General features: G+C 39.1%; 2 protein-coding genes across 12 annotated transcripts in view; one reads left to right on the top strand and one right to left on the bottom strand.

Moving 5' to 3' along the window:
• The first annotated feature begins 5,053 nt into the window (after positions 1 to 5,053).
• Positions 5,054 to 27,055, top strand: PFN2 (profilin 2). 4 transcript variants are annotated; one of them, XM_027587719.2, is made up of 4 exons: positions 5,054 to 5,568; positions 7,687 to 7,879; positions 12,881 to 12,922; positions 26,618 to 27,055. In XM_027587719.2, exons 1-3 carry the CDS (start codon positions 5,437 to 5,439, stop codon positions 12,907 to 12,909), a joined length of 354 nt encoding a protein of 117 aa, XP_027443520.1. In that variant the 5' UTR covers positions 5,054 to 5,436; the 3' UTR covers positions 12,910 to 12,922; positions 26,618 to 27,055. The 4 variants fall into 4 exon arrangements, with proteins under 4 accessions (XP_027443520.1, XP_027443519.1, XP_027443517.1 ...); XM_027587718.2 differs by lacking the exon at positions 26,618 to 27,055 and adding an exon at positions 24,121 to 25,806 and having other exon boundaries at positions 5,055 to 5,568; XM_027587716.2 differs by lacking the exons at positions 12,881 to 12,922; positions 26,618 to 27,055 and adding an exon at positions 9,578 to 11,251 and having other exon boundaries at positions 5,072 to 5,568.
• Positions 14,143 to 27,055, bottom strand: part of RNF13 (ring finger protein 13) — a 155,818-nt gene continuing 142,905 nt past the window's right edge. For 7 of the 8 annotated variants that reach the window (XM_027587708.2, XM_027587714.2, XM_027587711.2 and 4 more), the window contains 2 exons: positions 15,844 to 15,924; positions 14,143 to 15,565 (listed from right to left, as the gene is read on the bottom strand). In XM_027587708.2, coding sequence (XP_027443509.1) covers positions 15,201 to 15,565; positions 15,844 to 15,924 — 446 coding nt within the window. In that variant the 3' untranslated portion in view covers positions 14,143 to 15,200. The remainder of the gene's footprint in view (positions 15,566 to 15,843; positions 15,925 to 27,055) is intronic. The other variant, XM_027587710.2, reaches the window with a different exon arrangement.

Genomic DNA, 27,055 nt, shown 5'->3' with positions numbered 1-27,055 from the left:
GAGAGAACTGAGGAAAAGGAATAATTGAAGAGATAATGACTGAGAATTTTCCAGAAGGGATCATGGATATAAAACTATTTTTCCAAGGAGAGTAGAGTAAAAGAAACCTAGATATAGATACATCATAGTGAAACTGAAGGACAGAAAAGACAAAAAGATGCCAAAATAAGCCAGAAAAAAAGAACAGATCATTCATAAAAATACAACCAGCAATGCTGTAAGCCAGAATGAATGCCATATTTTCAAAGTGTTGGTCTTGTATTGTAAATTCAATCTCTTTTTTAAGAATGAAAGTGATACAAGAACATTTTCGAATAAACAAAAATACAGAATTTACTAGGAGACCTCTATTAAAAGAACTTCTAAAGATTTACTTCAGGAAGAAGGATCATAGAATAATGGTCTGAGATATAAGAAGGAATGGTAAGTTAAGTAGCAAATGTATATGTATACAGTTGACCTTGAACAACACAGGGGTTGGGGCACATACCCCTCATGCAGAAAATCCACGTACAGGGGCTCCTGGGTGGGTCAGTCGGTTAAGCGTCTGCATTTGGCTCAGGTCACGATCCCAGGATCTTGGGATCCAGCCCAGTGTCGGGCTCCCTGCTTAGCAAGGGAGCCTGCTTCTCCCTCTCCTCCCTGCTCGTGCTCTATCTCTCTCTCTCAAATAAATAAATAAAATCTTTTAAAAAAAGAAAGAAAATCCATGTATAACTTTTGACTCCCCAAAAACTTAACTACTAATAGCCTACTATTGACTGGAATCATTACTGATAACATAGTTGATTAACATATATTTTTAGTTTTATGTATTATAAACTGCAATCCTGTGGCAAGCTAAGCTAAATGTCAAAGTAAGAAAATGTCAGATCATAAGGAAGAGAGTACTGTACTGTAAAAAATCCATGTATAAGCGGACCCATGCAGTTCAAATTCATGTTGTTCAAGGATCAACAGTGAATACATATGTATAAACAAACATCTGTGTGAAATAGTAGCCTGAAGAGGAGTGACCAGATTTAAAATGTTCTAAGGTCCTTGGATGGTCTGCAGGTAGGGTTTAAGATATTATTTAACTTAAAGCTTTGTTCTATTAAATATGCATGGTAAAATTTTGAGGGTAACACTAGAGGAATAGAAATTGAACACATAAATTGAATGAAAAATTAAAATATTGCCTATTAGACAAAAAGCCAAATTCCAGTGTTTATAAGAGACATCTAAATTTTAAGTACCGGTAAGGGGGGTGGAGGGGGAAGAAGCAGAAAGAGGAAGAGGGGATGAGGAAGTGGGAAGGAGAGAGAAAAGATCAGATAAATACCAATAAAAAGAGAGCTAGCATAGTTACCTCACTATCTGACAAAAATAAAAATTTTTAAAAGATTTATTTGAGAGAGCAAGCAAGCAGGGGGAGGCAGAGAGGGAGAGGGAGAGAGAATCTTAAGCAGACTTCCCGCTGAGCACAGAGCCCCCACGGGGGGCTCTATCCCAGGACCCTGAGATCATGACCTGAGCCAAAATCAAGAGTCGGCCACTTAACTGACTGAGCCACCAAGGGGCCTTTTAACAAAATAAATTTTAAGACAAAACACATTATTGGTAATAAAGAGGGCCACTACTTAATGTAAAGGTTAAATATGTCAGAAAGGAAATATAACAATTTTTAACTTGTATGCATCCAATTAAATAACCTCAAGCTATAAAAAGCAAAAAAATCACTGAATTTCAGGATAAAATGGACAAATCCAGAATTGTAGGTACTCCATGTTCTTAACTATAAAAATCATAAATAAAACAATGAGTGAATACATTCGAAAGACAACATTTGTACCGCTTGTGTGATTTTTCTCCATTTTTCTAAATTTTATTGTTTTGATACTTTTACAATTAAAACACTTTTCCCAAAAAATAAATATGGGGGTGAAATTTTAGTTAATTGTGGGCTTGGGGTGGGCTTAGTTAATTGTCATTTTACTATATTTGGGGTAATTATGTAGTTTTAGTCTATACCAATGTTTAACAGGGTGAATACATTTTAACACAACTCCTTTTTCTTTGTATTTTTACTAAACTGTCAAATGATTTACTCATGGACTTAAAAAGCTCAGACATTACTTGACTGATACATTGAAGAATCTGATTTACCACATAGTTTTTGTTTTCCTAAATAAGAATTTAAAAATTTTGGAAAGAATGCATAATAACTCACTCCTAATTTAAATATGCTACCACTGATTGTTAAAGGCTGTATCATTCTGGATATTTGTATCAACAGAGCTATGATTTTTCTCTACTTCTGCCCAGACTTTGGTATTATCACTGTAGGGATCAGTTACCCTGAAAACACAACAAAACAAAACAAAAACATACACAAAAAATACCTAGAGAAAGATACAAATTGTTAATTCTTTTTTTCATATCGATACTCCTTTGGACTTAACACATTGCTATTCCTAAAACTCAGTGTTAAGCCTCTATTTACGCCTTTTGAAATGTGTGTGGTACGCAAGTTATATGAAATAGTAACAGATCCTTGTATACAAATAGAAAATAAGACAGCATGCTGGGAAGCTGGTTCTAAAGAAAATAGGCACAGGATTATTTTATAATAGTACAGATCTTCCTCAATTTACAATGGGATTACATCCTGAGAAACCCATTGTAAAGTGAAAATATCCTAAGTGGACAGTGCATTTAATATACCTAACTTAGAAACGTCATAGCTTAGCCTTGCTACCTTAAATGTGGTCAGAACACTTGCATTAGCCTACAGTTGGGCAAAATCATCTAACACAAAGCCTATTTTATAATAAAGTGTGGAATACCTCATGTAGTTTATTGAGTACTGAAAGTGAAAAATAGAATGGTTGTTATCAGTTGTTTACCCTTGTGATTGTGGGGCTGACTGGGAGCTGACTGCTGACTGGCTGCCCAGCATCACCAATATCACACTGCATACCACTAGCCTGGGAAAAGATCAAAATTCAAAATCTGAAGTACAGTTTCTACTGAATGCCTATGGCTTTTACATCATGGTAAAGTTGGAAAATAATAAATTGAACCCTAGTAGGTAGGGGACTGTCTGTACTAAAAAGCAGACAGTAAACAGATTCCTTTGAATATATTATCTAAAAATCTAAACAGTAAAGCCTCATATAATCTATTACACAAAATATGTTTTTCATAGTTTAAATTTTACTGGATGTTATTCTGGGAAAGTAATAACACTATGTTGAAAAAGTAAAATGCTAATGTTGAAGTGTATCAAATTTGGAAAATAAGGAAAAATGTTAGAAATTCTAAATTCTTCGGAACGTATTACCCAATAGATATGTTTGAGAATCTTTTTAGAACCTTTTGAGATTTGAATATCCAGAATATTCAGTTGATCTAATCCTTCTGCTAAAGACAACAAAATAAAAATGGAATGCAGTTATTTCCAACTATTTGCTATAATAGTCTAGAAATGAAATCTCAAAAACTCAGAGTAGATTAATAAATAACAATTGCAATATACTTTAAATTATTTTATCTTTATTTTCTCTCATCTTTCCTGTTTAAATTTATTGAATCATAACATGCATACTAAAAGCACAAATCATAACTATACAGCTTGATGAATTCTCACAAAGTGACCATATTCAGTGCTATCAACACACTGTATTTATTAACTTTTAAGGTGATAAACTGCTAAGATTGAAGGATTAAAACCATCAAAACCACTATAAAGCGGTAAAGTAATAAACCAGTAAGTGTAACTATATCAGATGGGAGGCACACCTGCAAAAATGAAACAATTTTTGGCACACATTTTTGTACCACACAGGGATTCTGTATCATCAGAACACGAGAAAATACATTGTCTCAATCTGATAGGTTCCTGACTTGGGGGTTCTCCTACTGTGCTTTCCTCCCCTCCCTTGCAGAAGCTGATTTCAGCAGAAAAAAATATAAAAGCAAACAGCAGAAAAAATAAAAACCTCAGAGCCAATTAAATTGCTCAACATTTTTGTCTTTTCATGAGCTACAGCTGTGTCACAAATCGTGCCCTTACGCGATAACTTTAAATTTGAAATTAACTTTTCAACGTTTTAAATGAGCTTTCTTCCTTTCCTTGATTGGCAGATCGTTTTTGTTCACCTAAAATTAAAACCGTTGTAGGTCGTCTCCTAATTCCTTGTCTAGTCAAAGCACCCAGAGGTTACTAAAGAGATGAGAGAATCACAGGGACTCCACCTTGTAAATACAAGCCATTCTCAGACCTGGGACCTGCAATTATTTTACCTTTGAAATATTATTATACTATATTCATCCGGGGAACCCTTTCTTAGGTCTTGTACTCTTTGTATTTTCAGCGATTTCTTTGACCCGCCAGTAACTTTCCCAGTTAGCCAACAAATAGTTTACACAGATCGCTATTGGTTTTGTTCGGAATTTAAGAGCAATTTAGCCACAGGTGATTAGCAATCTTAAGGGGGTTCTTACTGTCAAAGAATCCAGAGAATGCGAGGCCCTGGTACCCAAATGAGGCAACAATGAAAGACCGGCAAAGCTCAGCTATGTTCCTGAGAGCCCCAAACGCCAGCTCAGATTTCAGGTTGCCGGGACGCGCCCTCTCGGCTGCCTGTACCACCAAAGGGCGGGGGGCTCCAGGGAAGAGGGTCCCATTGAAGACGCCCGAGATGAGCGTGGGCGACCTTGCCACTGCCACCCCCACCACAAACAGGAGTAAACGCTCCACATCCCGTCACCAGGGCAACTCGGCAAGCCAACACCAAAGCTCAAGATTCCGCATCCCCAGCCACCGGACGCAGAAGAGAGGCGCATTACGACCGGGCCGCGGGCACTGGAGGCATCTCAGACGCCCCCGTCCCTGGGGTGCCGAATGCGACGGAGGAACAGCCCCCTCCGCGGGCCTCAGGCAGCCGCCCCCAGCGACCCCACCGCACCCGGACCTCTCTGGCGCACGTGGCGGCCGTGATTGTCCCAGAGCGGTATCCCTCCGCGCCCCCGCCTCAGTCTCTCCCTCCCTTCCCGGGACCCTTCGAGTCGGGGCGCCGCGGAAGGATCGCACGCACGAGCGCGCGCACGCCCGCCCCGCCGTGGCCGCGGAGAACTGAAAGGTGCCGCGGTGAGGAGCAGACGCCGATAGCACCGTCGCCGCTAGCACAGCCGTTCCGCAGCCTCCCGCTGGTGGTTAGCCCCGCGGCTGCGGGCGGGCAGGCAGGCCGGGCGCCCTCGGCGGCTTGTCCCTCATCACCGTCCCCGCGTCCTCCCTCCGCAGCTCCTCGGGGAGGGGGGCGGTCGGTGCCTGCGCAGAGCCGCCTCCTCCCCGCCCCCGCCCCGCCTCCCCCCGCGCCGCCGCCGCCCGCGCGCCGCCGCGCTGCGCCTGCTGCTCCTCGCCGTCCCCGCTGCAGTGCGAAGGGCTCGAAGATGGCCGGTTGGCAGAGCTACGTGGATAACCTGATGTGCGATGGCTGCTGCCAGGAGGCCGCCATTGTCGGCTATTGCGACGCCAAATACGTCTGGGCAGCCACGGCCGGGGGCGTCTTCCAGAGCATTACGGTGAGGACCGGCGGCGGCCCGGGTTCCCGTCCCCGGACCCGAGCGGGGCCGGCCGGTTGTGGGGGCACGTAGGGCCGCGCGGGCAGGTGTGGTAGGCGGCCGGCGCCGAGGATGCGGCTGCAGGGTTGGCGGGGAGGCCGAGGCCCGGGGACGCCCCCTCGCCCGGGGCTGCGCTGACCCGGCGGGGGCGGCGGCCTGGCTGCCTGACTGCCTCGGCGGCCCCCGGCGTTCCCAGTGCCAGTCCGTGAGGCGGGGGGAGGGGGCGCACCGGTTGGGATGGGGGGGGCGGCTTTTTTTTTCCCCTCGTGCGGCTCTCTGGGGTTTTCTGCAAGCCCTAAGGTTTGCTTTGCATGTCCCGGGGTGGAAGCGGGGGCTGGAGGGACCGGGCCGGGGCGCGCGTGGCCCGGGCGGGGGTCCTCCGGCGGCCGGGCTGCCCCTCGCTCCGCGGACAGCGCGCCGCCCGCGCCGCGGGCTGTGGGAGGCGGTGGCTGCCCGGCCCCCGGATCCTCGCAGCGACTTTGCGTAGGTTTGCGGGTGTCCAGGCCTTTGGGGCTTGAGAGAAATGTACGCCGACAACGTAGGTGGATTAGTGAATCTCGACTTCGGCTCTGGCTCCATAGGATTTTTTTTTTTTTTTAATTCTCCAAGATGGCGAACTGCCATTGATTTCTCTCCTCCTATGGAGATTCATCGATATACCGTTATCCCCAATTACGCAACATAGCTCTAAAAAAGGGGGTGCTTTTATGGGGCTTACAGTCTGTGAAAGCTGAGGGGACACTTTACTTCTCCAAGTCCCTCCCTCTTTAGTGAAGATAGTAAAGGAACTAATGCAGATTTATGCTTTACAGTGCCTCATTTTCTTGTGACCTGCTGGTTTTGACTTGGTTGCCACATGTTTGGGGGATAATTGTTACTAAGCCTCCGGTGCTGCTTTATTGTTTTGCCTCTTTCTGCACTTGACGATTGTGTCAAATACAGGGGCATTCCCTTAATTTCTTAGCCCCACGCTCCCCTCCCATCAAACGCCAAAATTCAGGCCCCCTATTATGAGTGCTACTAATTATTCTGTACTACTTAACATGGCTTAAGATCTGTGTAGAACTCAGCCCTTGATACTAGTACTTTAAGGTCTCCTATAACCGCAGTGGACTAGTTATTATAGAGAATTGGCATCTATCTGGCGATCAACTTTTTTTCTGCAGTCCTCTTGTCTTTGTGTGAGTTCCCGCTGTCTGGCTGGGAAGATTGCGGGAGTGTGCTTGGAAATGGCTGGGGCCTGCTATGACTCTGCAGTTCTGATGGGGGCGACGCCTTCCTTCTTATTCAGGGAATGTTAGCATGCACGTTTTCTCCTTTCCGGTTCTGGTGACTACCTCAGTTTCTTTCCCAGTCTCCATTTTCTCGGGGTTTTTGTTTTTTTTGTTTTTTACCGTTGTCTACTGCAGTGCCACCAACAGAATCCTCTTTGCATTTGCCCAGAAAGAAAACTGATTACTGAGGTGGGAGGGGAAGGGAAGTTGGAGAGGAAAAAGAGAGTGGCTAGGAAAATAGGAGGGAGATAGGAATTTGGGAATGTGTTGAGGTCTAGGGTTTGAAGTTCATATTATGGGGCATATTTCAAGCTACTTAAAGCAGAGTAGAAGTGAACAGGTGTGTTAAGCATAGGCATTTTTTCAGGAGACTTTCAAGCAACTTTAAGTTTGCAGCATAACTGTAATGTGACTCAGTGTGACAGGCAAGCAGTTGTTAGAAGAGTTTATAGGTGAATCTTTACCATTACATAAACACCTCAGGTACCCCCTGACTTGAAACAGTTTGTTAAGTTTGCGGTTTATTTAGTGTCAACTATCAACTACATAGATTCTTTGCATAGACTGGTCTTTAGTTAGTACACAGTTAACTGACATGACGTGATATAAAACATGTAGTCATATAAGATTAATTCTTTAGAAAAGACTGAAACTTGATTCTACATTAGTGAAATGTGCATGTCTTCTAGTACAATACAAACTTGGCATACAGTTTTTCCACTTATATGGAGGCATGAAAAGAATTACAACTTAATGTTTTTTCCATTCTTTTCTGTTTTGTTTTGTCTTGTTTTGGCGGGGGCAGCCAGTAGAAATAGATATGATTGTAGGAAAAGACCGGGAAGGTTTCTTTACCAACGGTTTGACTCTTGGCGCAAAGAAGTGCTCCGTGATCAGAGATAGCCTATATGTCGATGGTGACTGCACAATGGACATCCGGACAAAGAGTCAAGGTGGGGAGCCAACATACAACGTTGCTGTCGGCAGAGCTGGTAGAGGTAAGCAGAGTACTCTTTTGGTTAAAAGTTGCACGCTACATTACAACTTATTAAGCAGTTTCTTTAACATTTTGAATTAAAGTGTTAGTCCATAATGGCTATTAAGGTGGTTTTTGTGAACTGCCCAGCACTGAAGGGAGGCACTGCTTTGCTTTAGATTTACCAACTCTACATCAGCTGCATACACAGCCTCCTCTCTGAGATCCTGACTTTACTAAAAAACAGAATATTCACATATTATTCACATATGTTAAATTGTTTGGTTACTTTGATCCTTTTGAGCCTTTCACCTTTGCATCTCTTCCCTTTCTTGCATTTTAATTATTCACTGCTCAGCATAAAGAAGGAAAAATGAACATTCGCTAATTTTTCTGTTAGAAATGTTGGGGAAGGGGGAGAGAGAAATAATTAGAAAAAGGTTTTGTGTAGTAAGCCACCTGTTTATTAAAGTATTTTCAAAGACTAAGTGTGTCTGTGAAATTTAGATTTGAGAAGTAGGACATTATATTTCATGTATACACTTGGTCCAGAAGTTCTGGTGTTTCCTGTTGTCAACATTGCAGAAATTCTTATTAACCTAAATAAGTCTCACTACTTTTTTGCAAAAAAACTTCCAAGATTGAGGTTTATTATGACATCTAATTGATTTACAAATACATTTAAATGTATTCTTTGTAAATATTTTGTAAATTAAGAGGGCTGTGTAGCCTCAGATAGCCGACTTGGCACAGCTGATTTTAAGACCAAATCTACCATGTGAATGAACTTGAAGCTCCTCTGAGCTGTAATTTACTGCAGTGGTTCTGCCAACTCCTTGTGATTATCCTGAAGGTGACTCTTACTCTGATGTGAGTTGATGCATATGAGTATTTTTCTGTAGGAAAATTAGATAACTGAAATAGTAGACATATCTCCAAACATTAGCTGAGTTCAGATAAGTATGTTCAAAAGAAGTAGTAACTGATGTGACAGAAAACTAGAATAAGATTTTTATACTCTACAGCACTACTGACATCTAGTGGTAGCGAGTGTAAAATCAGCAATGCACATGTATTTTGGGGCTAGACCTCTGAATTGCAACATAGAGGAACCTGTTGTTGGAAATAGTAATCCTGTTTCAGGATTTCAGACTCACTTAAAAACAAAGTACAGCGAAGATATCAATTAAGCACAAGCCTTAAGTACTTTTTATTTGGACTTTTCTGAATGGCACTGAAAATGCTCTTTAAAATTTGGTCTTGGTTTTCCTCTGGAATTAATAGACACATTGAGTCTCACTGGTAAGACATGATAGTTTGCACTTAATCAAGCCTCTTGAAGTTGGGGAGAATTTTGTAAATAATCACCTAAGTTTTGTAAGTTTATATTTGGGGGGCCAGTCTAATAATTTGTCATACTCACCAGTTTTTTGCCGTAGAAGATAAACGATCATACTTCTTTTTTCCTAGCTAGGGTAAAGATATTTTTATGGAGTGCTGCAGCTGCACTGATTGGGCTTCCAGGATGCAGTTTATAGTGTTTTCAGCATATTTCTAGTTTGAAAGTTCTCCTTTTGGAGACCTAATTGACTTCAGTGCTTGACAGTTTGCGGAAAACTAACTTAATGTTAACTTATTAATTGGGGTTCTGTCTGCTAAAACTTATGTGACTTTCTTGATTAACACTTCTTTTGAAACACTTTTCTTCTTTCTCTTTCAGTCTTGGTCTTTGTAATGGGAAAAGAAGGGGTCCATGGAGGCGGATTGAATAAGAAGGCATACTCAATGGCAAAATACTTGAGAGACTCTGGGTTCTAGCTGCTAGGCAGACTGTTAAGTATTAGGGGAAAATTGCTCTTAAACTTTCCTAGCTGTAAGCTTGAGTCTTAATTCTGGAAATTTTATTAGCAATGCAGGGTGATGGGGTATGAACCTGTGTCTCCTTTGTATCCCTCTGTTGGTGGGGAAAGGTGTCTTTCTTTCTGCCCTCCCCCCCCTTAAATAATTCTGTTCACTTTTGTTTTGTTTCCCTGTGTACTCCAGCATTGGTTATAGTCATGGGAAAGGAAGGTGTCCACGGAGGCACACTTAACAAGAAAGCATATGAACTCGCTTTATACCTGAGGAGGTCTGATGTGTAAGCAGCCTCTCCCCATCTACCTAGCAACTGTCTTCATCACCACCCCAATTACGGTCACAGTGCTACCAGACTATAGATGGTAGCTAATTTTTCTTTACCTATTTTCTAATGTCATGATTCCTGTTTGCCCAATGGATCATTTGTATGTTAACCACTGTATGTAACCAACCCTTATCTGGCAACATAATTGCAGCACAACAATGATTTGCATGATACCTTGAAATTTGGGGGGAGGGGGCATGCCAAGTTGGGCATCACTTTGTCTTAGCAATTAATGGGATATTGATAACTAAAATAAGTTAATATTAAGCAAGGTGCCGGTTGTACAATCTCTAATTTGATCAATGTCTTTTCAGCACTTTGAGCATTTACTTAGCTCATTTAGTCTTCCTTTTGTAGCGCATGGTTGGGAGGAAAAAGTGCATGCATCTTTCCTTCACTCCTCTTTTCCCCCCCTTTCCCTTTGCATATAGGTATTTGGTTGCTTCCATCTTTTATGCAGTGCCTGGTTTATTTAACCAAGTAATAAGCCCTTTCGTTGATGAGCTATTGAGAGCTGCAGTAGTTTGCTTTCAGTATTGTTGCACTTGAGTAGAGACAGACCTTCTGTCTTATAGGGTATGTGAAGAGAGCAACTGCAAAACGAGAGCAAAAGGCACTTCCTCCCATGACCTTACAGTAACCATACAGATCGAATCCCAGGGACATTCCATCATTGCAGTAGCTCAGATTTGTGTTCCTGTCTTTTTCTTTGCACACCAGCTCTACTCTTTAGTAAAATTGTAAAAGGCTGCCATTATGGACATTAGGTATCCCAACATAACCATCTGGAGTGTGTCCAGTTTGTTCTTCATAGGGACCAATTTTTATTTTGCAGCTTGAGTTTTTATATGAAGTTGCATTATTGTGGACTTGGCTGTCTTGTGATAAATTTTTTTCATATGTGTTCTGTGCCATACTATTGTTAAAATGAACTGTTGCTATTGTGAGATGGATTTTAACTGACCTATTAAAGGTTTCTTTCGAATGGCACTACTTTAGGGACATTCTAGTATTTGCTTCTATTGTTTGGGCCTTGTGGATAATGTACAGATTTAAAAACAAATCTTGTTGCTGATTTGTCCATTTCTTTCCCTGCACTTTGTTACATCTGGGATACAGTCTAACTCATCTGATTTAATATGCATTTAAAAAATGCCATAACTATTAAACACCTTGTTTACAGACAGATGAAATAAATTTATTCCAACCAAATACTCTAGACTCCTGTTGTTTATGTAAATTGTTTTACTGTCACAGTTGATTTTGACACATTGACTATACAGAATAGCCCTATACAGAATAGGCCAGACTCTGTTGTAAGCATAAATTCTTAAAATTGAGCTCATGCCTACTCCATATCCTGTAGTATTATAAATAAAAACGAGTGCTTGGGAATTTCTTTTTAATGGGCTTTTTCTGTTTTTTTTAAAAGGCTTTTAAAAGTCATTTTGGGCTCATCTTTGGGCTTGTGAGAGGAAAACTGGACTTACCCACTAGAAATTATTTTCTCTTGTAGCTGGTCTCTAGCTGTGAAATCTAGTGAGCAATAAGGAGCCCAATACCAAGAAGGGTTTCTGCATTGTGGGATTCTTCTGTGTTGAACTGTCCTGTGACTTTAGATTTGGAAGCTATATTGGCATGCTGAAGTCAACAGCTGGGGACTCTCACATAAGAGAAGATGTTCCTTAGGCAGCATGTAAGAAAAGTAGGATATTTCTGCAGTTTCTCTGGAGTGACCTATTAGCTCTATGTAAGAGTCAAGTTTAATTCTAGAGGTCATAAGGTCTCAGGGATATATTCAAGTTTAGTAAATGTTAGTTTAATACTCTTTATGAACTGTGAGGCAGAAGCTTGGAGCAGGAGTGCTCAAAAGTTGGTGGGTCTAAGCAAAACTGGGGAGCTGGTTGTAATGCAGATTCTGGGCTCTGGATTTTCACCCTAGAAGATGGAATTCCATAAGCTCCAGAAGTCCCTTTAGAAATAATCAGGTCAGTCAGTCTGATTCACTTTAAGTGGTCTATATGCTACCCTTTGAGAAACAGTGGGTTAGGGAATGGGAATCTCCACCTTATTAAAATACACTGTGCATAACATTTTTTTGACAGTGTTGTCAGGCATTAGTTCTGAATTAGTACGGACAGGGATGTAAAAGTATGGAAGATAAGGAATTTGGGGCTACTTTGGTAGTTGGCCATACCTTCGAAATTGAAAAAAAAAACTTCAACTTCCTGACCTGTTAAGAACCCAGTTACGAATAAAAGGTTGGTCAAATGAAAATTTAGTGGTTGGGTTGTGATGATTGAGATTTTACAGTAATATACATTCACACTTCAGCTGTAAAGAACTGTTAGGGGTAACTGATTAGGAAAGCAGTGACCAAATTTGTGAAGGCCTAAGGAACCTCTTAAGTTGAAAAGTGTGTGTTTGGGAGTGTGGATAGGGGAGTAGAAGATGGTAGAGGGCAACTATAACACTAGTGGTTTTATGAATTAAATGAAACTAGCCATTGGCCCCCTACCCACAAAAAACACTTAAGTAAAAATATGTAGGTAACTGTTTTATACTTAGTTCTAGCAATTTAACCTAAGGAAATGGGGCTTAAACACATGTGCATACCAGAATGGATCATACCACATTACTTAAAATACCTAAACTTGGAAACACTACAAGATTTAATTTTGAGGATTATGGGTTGAATGAATTATTGTATGTCTAGAGAATAAATAGTCATTGAATAACATGAGAAATGCTCACCAATAAATGTCAAATAATGAGGTAATGAACAGATGTTGCATACAGTATAAATACATAGTGTATAATAATATACATGTATTTACATAGGTATTTCTGAAGGCAAAATATCAAGATAAATTCATCTCTGGGGTAAGTTTCCATGTGACTACTTTCATATCAAAGGTTTTAAATTAGGGAAGTATTTTTAATGGAAATTAGATTTTAATTTTATTAATGTTCTGTTTAAAAAACTGTATAGTTACACCATGTAGAAATTATAAAAGATTTCAACTGAATATTAGTGTTGTCGACATAATATATTTATATATATATACACACATATATATGGGATTTTTTTTTTTTTTTTAAACACAACTAAAAGTAACAGTTCGAGTTTAAAAAGGGGGGGCAATTTTTGCCCTCAGAAAAACTAATACTTAAATTTTAAAGGAACTCAAGTCCTTGATCTGATTTATAGATTGAGGACTGAGGAGATACAACATTTAATACGTGTTATAGTGACCTTTAACTTTGCTCTTTAAAAAAAAAATGGGTTTAGTATGATGTGTTTAATTATTTACCTTAATTATAAAAGCTATTACTGTGTATTTACGTGGCAAGTACTGAGTGTTTCTGTCTTCATACCCTACCTTAGGTTAAATGAAATTGTACAAATGACCACCCAGTTTGCAAAGGTTAGGGCTGTGTAAGTACATCCAATTCCAGAGTCTGCCTTCCCTACCATAGTAAACTGATGACCTGTTTCTCAGGGCCTGTGTGATTTTTATAAGGAGGTTGGGGGAGGGGACAACCTGGTATCAGACAGTGGATACTGAATTCAACCTTTATTTTCTTAAGTGTAATACCTTTTTTGATGGATTATAAGATTTTTTTCAGAAAGTAAAATTCCTCAATAGTGTTAAATTTCTTTTAAAAATAAATTTTTTCTCTTTTTACAACAGGCAGACTCCTATACATCATGTACTTAACTATTCTCTAATATGCTTTTGTTAACTAAAAAATTCCCAGTCAGTATAGCACTATCTGGATATTAACTTTATTCTTTCAAGGCTGTATAGAAGTCTGCTGTAAGGATGTACCATAATTACACCAGGGTACCACAATGTACATTATTGTTGGGATTTTGGCTGCAGTTTTAACTTTTGGGGGATTACCTAATTGGTTGTAAGCACTCAGTTACCTTGTATAAAATTCTAAGGTGGTGGTTTTATATGACCTACATTACCTTAATTATTATACCTTTATAGCACTATATGTGCTATAAAAGTATTTACAGCATATACCTATATGTGCCTATAAATGAGGCTAATCTGGGTAGTAGTACAGCAGAACAAATATTTTGCCAGTTCTTAAAGTGGAAAACGTGTTTATTAACATTCAAACTCCCTTCATACAAGGCCATATAAAAACTCTTAGCATTTTGATTATACATAAGTCTATATTTTCTACATAGTTACAATGATGTATAATATAATTTAACTCTTCATAATACATTGTTTAAATACATCATTAGTTCTGTTAAACATAAGCAATTATTTTCAAATCCAATACTTGAACAATTTCCTCTATACATAGTTTAGCAGGGCTAATTAGCATAAGATGCTCTTTGTTAAGAGGTATATGATCTGAGTATTAACAGTTGCTGAAGTTTGGTATTTTATACAGCATTTTCTTTTTGCTTTGATCATAACACAAAACCCTTAAGGATACTGAAATTCAGTAAGTTAAGTCCAGAGACATGTTACTTTAGCTGATGAATCAAATTCATACATAACACTATATAGTATTTAAAACTCTGAGAGAAAAAAAAAACCCTATGAAATCTGCACTAGTATAGACCATTCCTATCAGGATAAGACTACTTGGGAATAGAAAGGAAAAAGACAGCTCTGAGTTTTCTTTGTGGTGCTGATAGAAGGAAAAATGCTAAATTGCCATCTCTCATGAGAGGTGACAATTTAGGGGACAAATCTATTCCAGAACAAATATATTCCAACTCAACAACTCTAGGTAAACTTTATGCAAATGGGAGTTGGCTTAGCTCATGCTACATGGCCACAGCACTGACCTTGTGTGTAAAACACGAAACATTTGGCATACTGTGATCTTGGTCTTAATTGCAAGCTATACTGAGGAATTTTTAAAAAATATTTTGGCCTATGTTTCATTCCAAAAGAAGAGTTGATTTGATGCTTGAGTTACAGCACCAGCCTATTACTAGTTACCAGTGAAATGAAGTACACTCCTGCAGATAAATGCCAGATCAAAAACACCTGTTTCAGTAATCTGATTAAACTGTAGAATACTAAAAAATAAGTTATCTCTACAGGAATCTCTGAAGGGAGCAGAAAAATCAAATTATATACTCAAACATTTGTTAGGAAATAACCCAATCACCCTCTGAAGGTCAAACAGTATTTGCTATGTTGTAATCCCGTTCACCATTAGGCTGCAGTTGGACTACAACACTATGTGCATTAATTTCGTTTTCTGCATCACTACTGTCGGTATCTTCATTGTCGTCATCTTCATAGTCTGAAGATTCTGTCATGTTCTGATGTGAGCGGGACTCCGACAAAGCCCCAAATGACTGGGTGCTGACAGAAGCCAAAGGTCTAAGTAAAGGGGTATGTTCTGACACTTCATTTTCTTCTTGACTACTGTCTGTGTCAGAGTCTGAATCGCCTTGAGAAGGAACAACTTTTTGCTTGCAGACGGGACACGTTTTTTTGGTTTTAGTTAGCCAGGGGTCTACACACTTGCAGTGGTAAGCTGTTGAAGCAAGATACACATCTTTTAGATAATATACTGCGGTTGAGAACGTTACATTTTTAGTTTCTTACCATGTTTTTTATTCATGTTCTTCTATATGTATCATGTAGGGACAAAAAAATTTGTAAATTTTTATAAATATACCTCCATCCTTTAATGACACCACTAATTACTACAAGACCTGGCTCACAGTATGCTAGTAACTCTTTTGTCTCCTCTAATATTGAGCCTACATATAAATTATACATAAATTCAAAGCAGTGTGTAATTATTCATACCATGGGAACAAGGAAGGATTCTGAGCTTGTCTCCGTCTTCATATTCATCCAAACAAATGGCACATACATCATACTCATCTCCTGTGACAGACGGTAGGAAATAAATTAAAAGATGTAGAGAAGTATCCTTAATCTTCCAACTCTTCAAGTTAAGTCTTCCTCATTCGATTATTTTAAATGTCTTTTGATTGATCTATCTGTAAATGATACCTTTTTCTTGTTTTCTGTCAGATCAGGGAGCTGCTTTAAGTTCAGAAACCTGAAGTTTTAAATAATTAACCTTTTACTTAAAATAAATTAAAAATGGATGTCAAATTTGTTTATTGTTTATCTTATTTTATTAATCACTGCAGTGGTGGTTTTTTTTTTTTTTTTAGGTTTTATTTATTTATTTGACAGACAGCGAGAGAGGAAACACAAGCAGGGGGAGTGGGAGAGGGAGAAGCAGGCTTCCCGCTGAGCACGGAGCCCGATGCGGGGCTCGATCCCAGGACCCTGGGATCATGACCTGAGCCAAAGGCAGACGCTTAACGACTGAGCCACCCAGGTGCCCCTGCAGTAATGTTTTATATGACTATTCAAATGCTAGTTTTGAAATATTTTATACCAAAGACAACAAAATTTCACTGTTTAGATTTCTTAAAGTCTTGATAATTTTTAAAGTAAAAATGGAAACATTAGAACATACTCAAATGTTTTTTTTAATGTTAGTGGAGAAACAGTTGGAATGAGACCTACTAGGCTTCAAATCTCCATTCCAACATTTACTAGCTCTGTGGTGCCTAGCAAGTTACTTAGCCTTTGCTATCCAGTTCCTGTATCTGTAAGAAGATTCTGTCTACCTCACAGGTTTGTGACTGAACAATGGGCCAAGCATATAAGATGGTCACTAAATGGTGTTTATTAATACTGCCTTTTTAATTTATTGTTGAACTTACCACCTTTATAAATCATGAAGGTTTATTCATAGCTTATTTTGGAATTCAAGTGTAGTTAATTTTAAAGGAAGTGGCAGTCTTAGAGCAGCTTAAGTTGAGGCAGTAATGACAGTGACCACTGTGACTGCTTTCGATTCAGTGTTTTCCAGTAAATGTATATATTAGGTAAAAACTTAAAAATCTCGGGCGCCTGGGTGGCTCAGTTGGTTAAGTGACTGCCTTTGGCTCAGGTCATGATCCTGGAGTTCCGGGATCAAGTCCCACATCGGGCTCCCTGCTCAGCAGGGAGTCTGCTTCTCCCTCGGACCCTCTTCCCTCTCGTGCTCTCTATCTCTCGTTCTCTCTCTCTCAAATAAATAAAATCTTTAAAAAAAAAAATCAGGGAACAGGACAATTCATTGCCTATCCCACACACAGGGTAACAACCTTGGAAGGACAGGTCAGAAATAAAGCCATTGTCTGGCTAGTCTGGATGAACATGACCTATAAAGGAGGGAATGATAGTTCTAGCCAAACAATCCCTTTAACATCCTTTAGTCATTTAAAATAGCACATTCAGGAGGAGTCCTAAAAGAAAGCTTTCATGAAAATTACTATTTTTTGTTCAGTGTTTTGAATTTGGTTATTATAGTATTGAGTATCAAATACATTCTGTAACAAATACAAACTGCTATGTTAGAACCTGTATGTGGAGTTTGGTGAGACTGATCATATATATCTAAAACTATTCAAGACTAAAGGACTCCAATATATCTAATTATCTGTAATTATACAGTTGATCCATTTACATTGACTTTGAGGACAGTTTTAATAAGCAATTCAGTCATTAGGGATTTCTCCTACAAATCAAACTTTTAAAATTTAGGACTTTGTGAAAATGCCCATTAACACAGATATAGTTACCAACAGAGGAGGTAATCTGGTGGATAAAGGCCCCAGTTGTCTTCAAAGGGACAGTTCTGAGGCACATAGTTCCTCAGAGGAGCTCAGTACCAGCTGTCCACAGTAACCAGCTCAGTAAGATAACACTCATTCCCCCTCTCTCCCCCCCCACTCCCTCCCTCTGTTTCCTGAGATTATTTCCCAAAGAAATCACCTGCATCTCCGTCCTTGGTATTGTTCTCGGAAATTCAAACTAAGACAAGTTTTAAGCATTGGATTTTTAGTAATAATTTTATACTGCTTTCCTGTTGGAATTTGTTAGATCTTCAGCAAAGAGTAATATGATACTCGTATTTTACTACCAAATGTGAGTCCTCAGATACGTCATTTTTAAAAATAACAAGGGCAAAACATGCATAACACATGGCATAAAATCTAAAGGAAATTCAGTTACCGAGAAAAGTGTCATTGGAAACATCTATTACAGAAGCTAAACTGCAGAATTAAAAATATCAGAGGTTAAATTCTAACAGTATTAAGTATATAAGGCCGTCATTGTATCTGAAAAAATTATTTGTGCCAAACCTATTGATTCTGTATAACTGTACTGACATTTATTTGACCATCTCACTGACATTACAAAATGAGTAATTTCCTATAGCCATTTTTAGCCAATACCTCTTATAAATGACTTTTAAAATGTAATTTGTGTTAATTCAGTGTGTTATATAGATGGCACCAATGATTCAGAATTTAAAGTGAAATACCTCATGATTTATTTCCTTATAAAATGCTATACATTTTTCAGGGGGAAAAATGATATAGTTAATATAACTGAACAGGAACGGACTGGTCCAGAGCTGTGCCCCCAAGGCTCTCAGCATCATTTTATTAAGGTAGGAAGGTTATCCTGCATTATCCAGGTGGGCCCAGTGTACTTAAAAGTACAAGAGGGAGGCAGAAAAGTTCATCGTCAGAGAGGGATGTGACTATGGTTACTGGTCAGGGAGATAAGTTGTAAACTGGCTTTGAAGGTGGAGGGGAAGCTAAGTCACAAGCCAAAGACTATGATGGCCCTCCAGAAGCTGGCAAAGGTAAGGAAATGGATTCTCCCCTAGAGCCTCCAGAAAAGAACACAGCCCTGCTGACATCTTGATTTTAGCCCAGTGAGACCTGTGTCAGACTTCTAGCCTACAGAACCGTAAGCTGTGTTGTTTTAAGCCACTAAGTTTGTAGTAATTTGTTACCAGAGCAATAGGAAATTAATACAGGTAGTATTGGGGTTAGTCCTAAATGCATGGACTTGATGCTTCAGAGTCCCTGATCTATCTATATGGTCAAGTTTCAAAGGTACAGTTTGTGATCGTGACTAGACTGGAACTTAGTGCTCTGTAGAGAATTACTCCCCCCACCCCACCCCCACCCCCACCCCCAGGCTTTGGACTTGTGATGAAATGGTAAAGCACGTGTTAGAATGCCGGGGATTTCATCCTGACCATTTTATTTATTAGCTATGTAACCTAGTGCAGGACACATCTCCATGTTTTAGTATTCTCATTAACATATCTGTATTTTACGATTGTGGATAAAAGAAGTAACACAAGTAGAATACGTAGTGTTTGGTGCAAATTGCCACCTGATAAAACTGGCTGGAACCGAATACTGACTTAACGACATGGTGCACTGAAGGCTGGGGAGGAGGCAGCGCTCTCATATCCCCATGTGCTTCTCTCACATCGATGAACTCTGTATGCTTACAAACAGCGGCAGTAGTCACCGAATCTGTTTGTATTACATAGGTAATTATGTAATTTAATTAAATATTCAGCAGTCCTTGAACTGTGAGTGTAAAAGACTGGTTTTATTTGACAGCTAGGTTGACTGTATTAAGAAAGAACACTTAATAAAAGCTAGTTGCAACCCCAGCCCCTCTCCAGCCAAAATGAGATTAAATGAAGTACAGCTGAGAAATCTTAAGAGAGTGGACAAATTTATGTACCAATAAAAAGCAAGAATGACAGCAGAATCCAATTTTTGTGCCATTTAAAAATGCCTAAAACTAAAAATGGTAGGAAATGCATCACATACCATGACAACTTGGAAATCCATCAGTAGATTCATACTCAAGACCATGCCCAACATCAAATAACTATTGAGCGCTTAAAGGTAAATTCAAGGCATTTATTTTTATGGTTTACAAACCAGCAGATTTTTAAAATAACCAATTTGTGCATTGGTTCTGGTAGCATAAAAGGGTTTATAAATGGTAATAAACGTTGTTTTGTTACTGTCAGCACATGCTAGAAAGTTTTGCTTAGTATAAACCAGTAGTTCTTAACTGGGAAGGATTTTGCCTCCCAGGGACATCTGGTGATACCTTGAGACAGTTTTGGTTTCACAACTGGGAGATGGTGCTGTTGGCATCTAGTAGGCCAGGGATGCTGCTAAACATCCTACAATGCTCTAGACGGCCCTCAAAGAATTACCCCATCTAAAATGCCAACAGTGCAGAAGCTGAGAAACCCTGACATAAAACCTGTTCCAGGCTTTGTCAAGCAACGACTTTGGATAGGTGTTAAGTTACAGGAGGGGTGAGATTCAGGTCTATTACTTGAAACAGCATGGAAACGCTTCTGTCTGGAATGCTTCTGGCATGGTCATTTGAATAGTATTTTAGAAAAATTCCATGAATGCACTTTTAAAGTCCCATCAATCTGGGAATGTTATATGAGTAGACAGAACTTTGATTTTTCCCCTGTAAACCTGTTCTTCCTTAGTTTCTCTGCTACACCCTGGGTACAGCAAAGGCACAGAGTAGGAATCACACAGACCTAAGGCCGTCACTGCAGTGGCACGAATAGCTGATCGGGCCTGGGCTTGCCCTTAATGTCGCTTCCCTTAGGGCCTACATTCAGTCTGTCACCAAGTCCTGGAAATTTTATCTGTAAAACACATCCAGAATCTGTCCCTTCTCACTTCTTCACTTACTCTGGTCTGATAGCCTGGATTACTATTAAGAGCCTCTAGTCTACTTCTGTTCTTGCCTCATGTAGTTCTTCTCCCTAACAGCCAGGGTGATTTTTCTTTTTTTTTAACACACCCTATCAGTCCTCATTTAGATGGTTCCCTGTCTCACTTAGAATCATCTGAGCGTCTTATCATGACTTTCATAAAACTACTTATCTGACCCTCATCTCCCTCCCATCTTCTCTCTCACCAGTCTCACCCCCCCTTCACACGTTTCAACCACAATGGCCTTTCAGTCTTGAACAAACTAATGCAAAAGTTAAGTGGAGACCTGCATTTAGCCATGTTATAAATAAAAACATTTGGATGTAACATTAGGTATAGAAAGAGGAATCACCATTTCTAGAGATGACTAAAAAAAATGAACTAATTTGAGAGAATCCAGCCATAGCGCATACAAATTGATGCAGAACTTAATTGTTCAATTTAATAACAAGATAGTCTAGGCCTAAAGTCAACTAGAATATAGGTTTCCTCAAAGTAAAAGATATAAGAGTGAACATTCAGGGCTAACTAAACACAGGTTTCATGAAAGATAATAAAAACATTTTTAAAGAATTTACCCAGGGAAGATGTAGTATTGCATTCATGAACTTCAAAGCAAAAATTACTGTTCTTGTGGAGAAAATACCTTGCCACTTATTCCCTACTTCACCAGTCAAGAAAACAATGACAGCTCTTTCTAGCAAATAAACTAATTTTATTTTCTCTCCTCCCCTCCTCCATACCAGTTCCCAAGAATTGTGAACAAAAGACAACAGGGATAGAATATTTTTAAAGCCAGATTTGCTTGAGAATTCTTGATTATTTTAATCCCTGGGCAAAGGAATATTTACTTTTAAGGTTACATTAAGGTAGTTAAATGTAGTTATAAAAATTAAGCATGTCTCAGTTGATAGAGTAAATTAAACTATAAAAAGTTTTGTTCCACTTTTACATCTTCTGGCTTTAAATGTGCTGTTGCTTTTTTCCAATCTCTGAAATCGTATCTTCTGGTTTTTAGACCTATCTTGGAAAATCTCAACGATTAAGCTATAAAATAAATAAAAGTTACCTGGTAATTTAAAGTTCAAATATGAAACCCATCCCCCGCCACCCCCATTTATAACTCTAGGCTCTGGCTCCTTTGCTACTGCAGGGGAGATAGCTCCCACAGAGACTGCCTTAAATGCTTAAGGAATGTGAAGTGAAAACAGGATTTTTCATCTGCTAAGAAACATGGTGTGTAGTAACCAGTCTTTATGATTACAGACTTGGAGAAATACATTAACTGAATGACTCAGGAAACTTCAATCGAAGAGCTATTTTGAGGGCCATAATGAGTAATGAGCTCTAAAAGGAAGTTGGCTGCTTCAGAAGCAAGAAAAACAACTAAAAATGCTATTATTTTATATGTGCTAGAAATTAACTAAGTATTTAAATCACCAAGTATTAATCAGCACAGACACTTCTGAAAGAGCTGCCAAGTGAAGATCAATACTATAGGAAGACTTAAGGTGATCATGTCCCCAGAGCACTGTAAACCATTGAGTGTTGACCTGTTTTCTGCTGGTTTCTGTGGGTCTGACTGTAGGCCTGTGGAAAACTTCCAAATGCCAGATTCTTTTGTTTGTTGGCAAGGATTTCCAAAATACTGTTAACTTGCCCTAAAATTAATGTTTCTACTACATTCTAAAGCCTATGAGAGTTCTCTTAAGACTTCGATGGTTTGGTGCTGTGACTCACTGGAATGGTGAGTACCCACAGAGGTGTTCTACATGTCTTCAATCATCTAGTAGTGTTTATAACCATGAGAAAATTGCAACAATTGGGATCTTTTCCTAACATATATGCATACGTTGTCAAAACCATTAGCATACACTAGAATATGCATCATAGGCCTCTTTTTTTTTTCCCTTTAGATGTCAAATTTCATGATAACCAAAACATTTTAAAATAAAACAACTAACTCAGGATTATTGGAAAGAAACTTCAAGTATAATATTTGTAAAGTTACATATTTTAAGCTGCTTCATGATTTTGCAATCTTTTTCACCTATAAAAGAAATGTTTAATGACTATTTTACTGACACTAATATTTATTTGATTTTTATGTAAGGTTTTTTTTAATTTTTGTAAAATAATTGCTGTCATTTAAGGTGTTGCAACTAATGTGCATATTTGCACAAGTCACACAGCCAATAAATGGGGATCCAGAATCCCAACCTAGGTCTGTCCCAACTCCAGAGTCCATCCGTGGTCTTTTAACCCATTATGCCTGTATTGTCTTCTAGCACATCTACTTAGAATTTCACATTTAAATAATCCCCTTTAATTCACAATGTAGAGAGGATAAGAGGTTAAGAAATACTCCTTTTTTTAAAAGATTTTTATTTATTTATTGAGAGAGAGAGAGAGAGAGAATGGTAGAAAGCGTGAGAGGGAAGAGGGTCAGAGGGAGAAGCAGGCTCCCCGCTGAGCTGGGAGCCCGATGTGGGACTCGATCCCAGGACTCCGGGATCATGACCTGAGCCGAAGGCAGTCGCCCAACCAACTGAGCCACCCAGGCACCCCAAGACCTTAAACTGCCACTTATTAGAAATTAAAATGTTTCCAGTTCATAAGCCAGAGCATTTATTTCCTTCAGATTGCCACATATGGAGAAGGAACAAAGATGGTTTATTTCTCCCTCCCATGGTTTCATATTTTTACAAACCCTTCTCAGATGCTAAAAAAATAGCAACATTCTAGAAGTTTAATTAAAGGTCAGATCTTTCTTATGTATTCTGATGATGAAATGATAGTGCATGCACAATAAGGAAACAAATGACTCCACTGAAGGAAAGAGCAGTATATTGGCAACTTTGTTTTTGGAAATGTGTCATGAATTAGTTCACTAATTGCGAATAGAATAAAAAGTGATTGCCTTAGAGGCCATAAATAAATCCATGTAACAAGCTTAAAATCCAAATCCAAGCATTGGCCAAATTCCACTTTGAGTGATTTCTTTTTAAACCTAAGGTTTCCCTGTGTTAGTCTTTATTGCTTCTAACCCTGAACCTGAATGTCATTATCTTGAAGTTAAAAAATCAAAGTTAAAGGGATTTATAATGACAAATATTGTGCCAGAACTCAAGTACTTAAATACTTTGGTACTTTAGGGGCACCTGGGTGCTCAGTTGGTTAAGCGACTGCCTTTGGCTCAGGTCATGATCCTGGAGTCCCGGGATCGAGTCCCGCATAGGGCTCCCTGCTCAGCGGGGAGTCTGCTTCTCCCTCTGACCCTACCCCCTCTCATGCTCTCTCTCTCTTTCAAATAAATAAATAAATCTTAAAAAAAAGGCAACACACCAAATATTAAAAAATAAAATACTTTGGTACTTTAACTAGTAGTTAACTACTTTAACTACTAAAAAGGTTTTGTTATTCTTTTTTCATTATTTCTTTTCAGGCCACTAGGAATCAGGATGTTACAACACCCTTCGAGAGCCAACTTCAAGAAACTCAAATTTATATATGTCCTTAAATACTTGTGTGTTCTAATCCAGTAATTATTTTTTCCCCCCTCATATAAAAGAAATCAAAAAACTTGAGCAGCCTCAGGTACCCTTGGGATATAAAGTGTACGAGGCACTGGGCCTACATTATTTTTGCATGTAGCAGAATTACCTCTAGATACTTCTGCCTGTTGACTAGATTGGCTAGTATTTAATACCACTCTCAATGCAGCAAAAGCGACTGTAAAAAAAATCATACATAAAATTTCCTTCTAAAGCATATAACTGATAAGAAAACACTAAGATCCCAATAGAAATGTGAGCAAAGGACAAGACCAGTTACAAAAGCAGAAATATAAATAGGTAATTTAACTTGTTAAGGTAGAATATGATAAAATGAGTATTCTCATATTTCAGTAGACCTGAAACTTTAGGAAAGTTTTATCTCAAATACATTTTTCTCTTTGACACAGTAAATTGAGGAGAAGGGTAAGTGCAGGTGAGGGTAAGGAGAGGACTAGAAAAGAGGAATGGGAAGGATTAAAGCCTGGAGGCAATTTATTACGAAATGGTAGTGACTGAAGTGTAGTATTTATTAGTGTTTGAAGTCAAGAATTTGCATTGCAGCCCTGACACTTATGTTCACCCAATTATGCACTCTCAGGTAATCTACTTAATCTTTTTGAGTCTCATTTTCTTTATAAATGGTCACGATAGTACTTTTCTTAATTGTGCTGTTCTGAGAACTAAATGAGATCATGCATGCAATGTACATGGGTTTGCCTTTTTTTTCTTATATAATAGGTGTGATACATACTCACAAGATCTAAAATGGAAAATTATCAGATTTTTATTGGGTATAATGCCCATCCCAATCCAGTTTAATCCCAATTAACTCATTTGGTATAAATTACACTGACTTCTTCAGTTAGAAGTTAATGGACTGAAGACATGGTTCTCTGTGGTAATCACAGCTACAGGCAAATGATAAAGGTCAAGAGTACTAAGATACAAACCAGCCCTCTCAATCCCCTTCAGTCCACCTCAGAGCTACAAGGCAGCAGACCTTGGGATCTCTATTTCTAAACATGAAATAGTAAGATACTTCACCACCTTTAGGCAACTCAGGAATGCACTGATTTCTCAGAAGCCATAGTCACAACAGTAACTCCTACCCAACTTGGAACGTCATTATATTACTGCTTTGTAGCCATGTGTAAAGTGCTTCTTTCGAGAAACTGAGAAACAGTCCCTTTTCTGATTTTCTTAAGAGTAAAATCAGACCAGTCTCCCTTGAATTGTTGAACACAGAACAAATATCAACTAGCATTGGCTATAGATCCTTAGCCTTATGAAGAGATGAAGCTATGTCTTTTACTCACCATCATATCCCTAGTGTTTGGTATAGTGGCTGGTATAGAGTGGGCTCCCAATAAATACATGCTGAATAACAGATACCACAAAGTCTTTGTTCATTCAAGGAAGCATCTACCTCTCACCCTGGAACATACCACATGGACTCTCCCTGCTTCACTGTCAACCCCTAGTCTGTTCTCCATTCACCAGCATGAGGGATCCTTTTCCACAGTAATTTGAGCATGTCATTCTTTTTTTTTTTTTTAAAGATTTTATTTACTTATTTGACAGAGAAAGACACAGCGAGAGGGGGAACACAAGCAGGGGAGTGAGAGAGGGAGAAGCAGGCTTCCCGCAGAGCAGGGAGCCTGATGCGGGGCTCGATCCCAGGACCCTGAGATCATGAACTGAGCCGAAGGCAGATGCTTAACGACTGAGCCACCCAGGGCGCCCCTTGAGCATGTCATTCACCTAGAACAGTGCCTGGCACATAGTAAAAGTACTCAGTAATATTTATTGAAGGACTATATGAGTAACTACACCCCAGTTATTCCCAGGAAATCTTGATCTCTACCTTCAACTACTCATCAGAAGACCTAATCACATAAATCTAAGTACAAGTAGCTAGACATTTTATATAATGTAGATAAATTCTATATATCCTGACTGATGGAGTAAAGCCTGTCCTCAGATTTTACCATCTAAATCCAATGTTGAATATGCCGGCCAACTCTCAGGACAACAGAAGTACTACACGGATTATAATGTTCGCATAGTGGCAATATTAGATCCTGTGCCTACTGACAATCAGAAGATCTACAAGAAGGAAGAGCTTGCTATACTAGGAGATACTGGAGGAAGGCACTAGGGTCAGGCCTTAAGGGTAACCTGAATTTAGAAAAACTAAGGTGGAAAAGATACTACTGAAAAAGTAACGGTTGAAAAGTATTTGCAAAGAAGAATAAACATAGCAAAATCTAAGTTATGCAAGGTTAGCGATAAGGAGCAGTGGAAAGTAAGGTTGGGTGAGGATGGAGGAGTCAAATCATGAAAAGCTGTGAATACTAAGATGAGGACTCTGATCTGACTTCTTAGGACGTAGAGATCAACTGAAAGCTTTCAAGCAGAGGAATGACCGATGTATGAAAACAGCATCTTAACAATTCTTCATCAGTGTGCTGAAGGAACCCAAGCCTGGGATGTAGAGGTGAGCCTGGAGACTAAGACTGACCTATTTGACACTCCCAAGATGCAAGTAATAAACTGAGGACAGGCTTGCATGACACAGTAAGAATGGACAGAAATGATCAGATCCAATGATCATTTTGAAAGGACAACGGGGACTAGGCAGAGGTAATAAAAGGGGGGGTAAATGCAAAGATGGGGTATGCAATTTTAAGTAATGGCTGTTTGCTTAAGTTTTAAGTGTTTCATTTGGCATTATTAGGATACAGCTTGTAAAAGGAGCAGGCAAGGGACTGGAAGCAGATTAACAAACTAGTAATTTTTTTTTTTTTAAGATTTTATTTATTT

Source organism: Zalophus californianus, chromosome 1 (assembly GCF_009762305.2).
Source record: "Zalophus californianus isolate mZalCal1 chromosome 1, mZalCal1.pri.v2, whole genome shotgun sequence".
Classification (NCBI taxonomy): Eukaryota; Metazoa; Chordata; class Mammalia; order Carnivora; family Otariidae; genus Zalophus; species Zalophus californianus.
The sequence above is the reverse complement of the archived record's forward strand: the minus strand, read 5'-3'. Positions and strand labels throughout refer to the sequence as shown.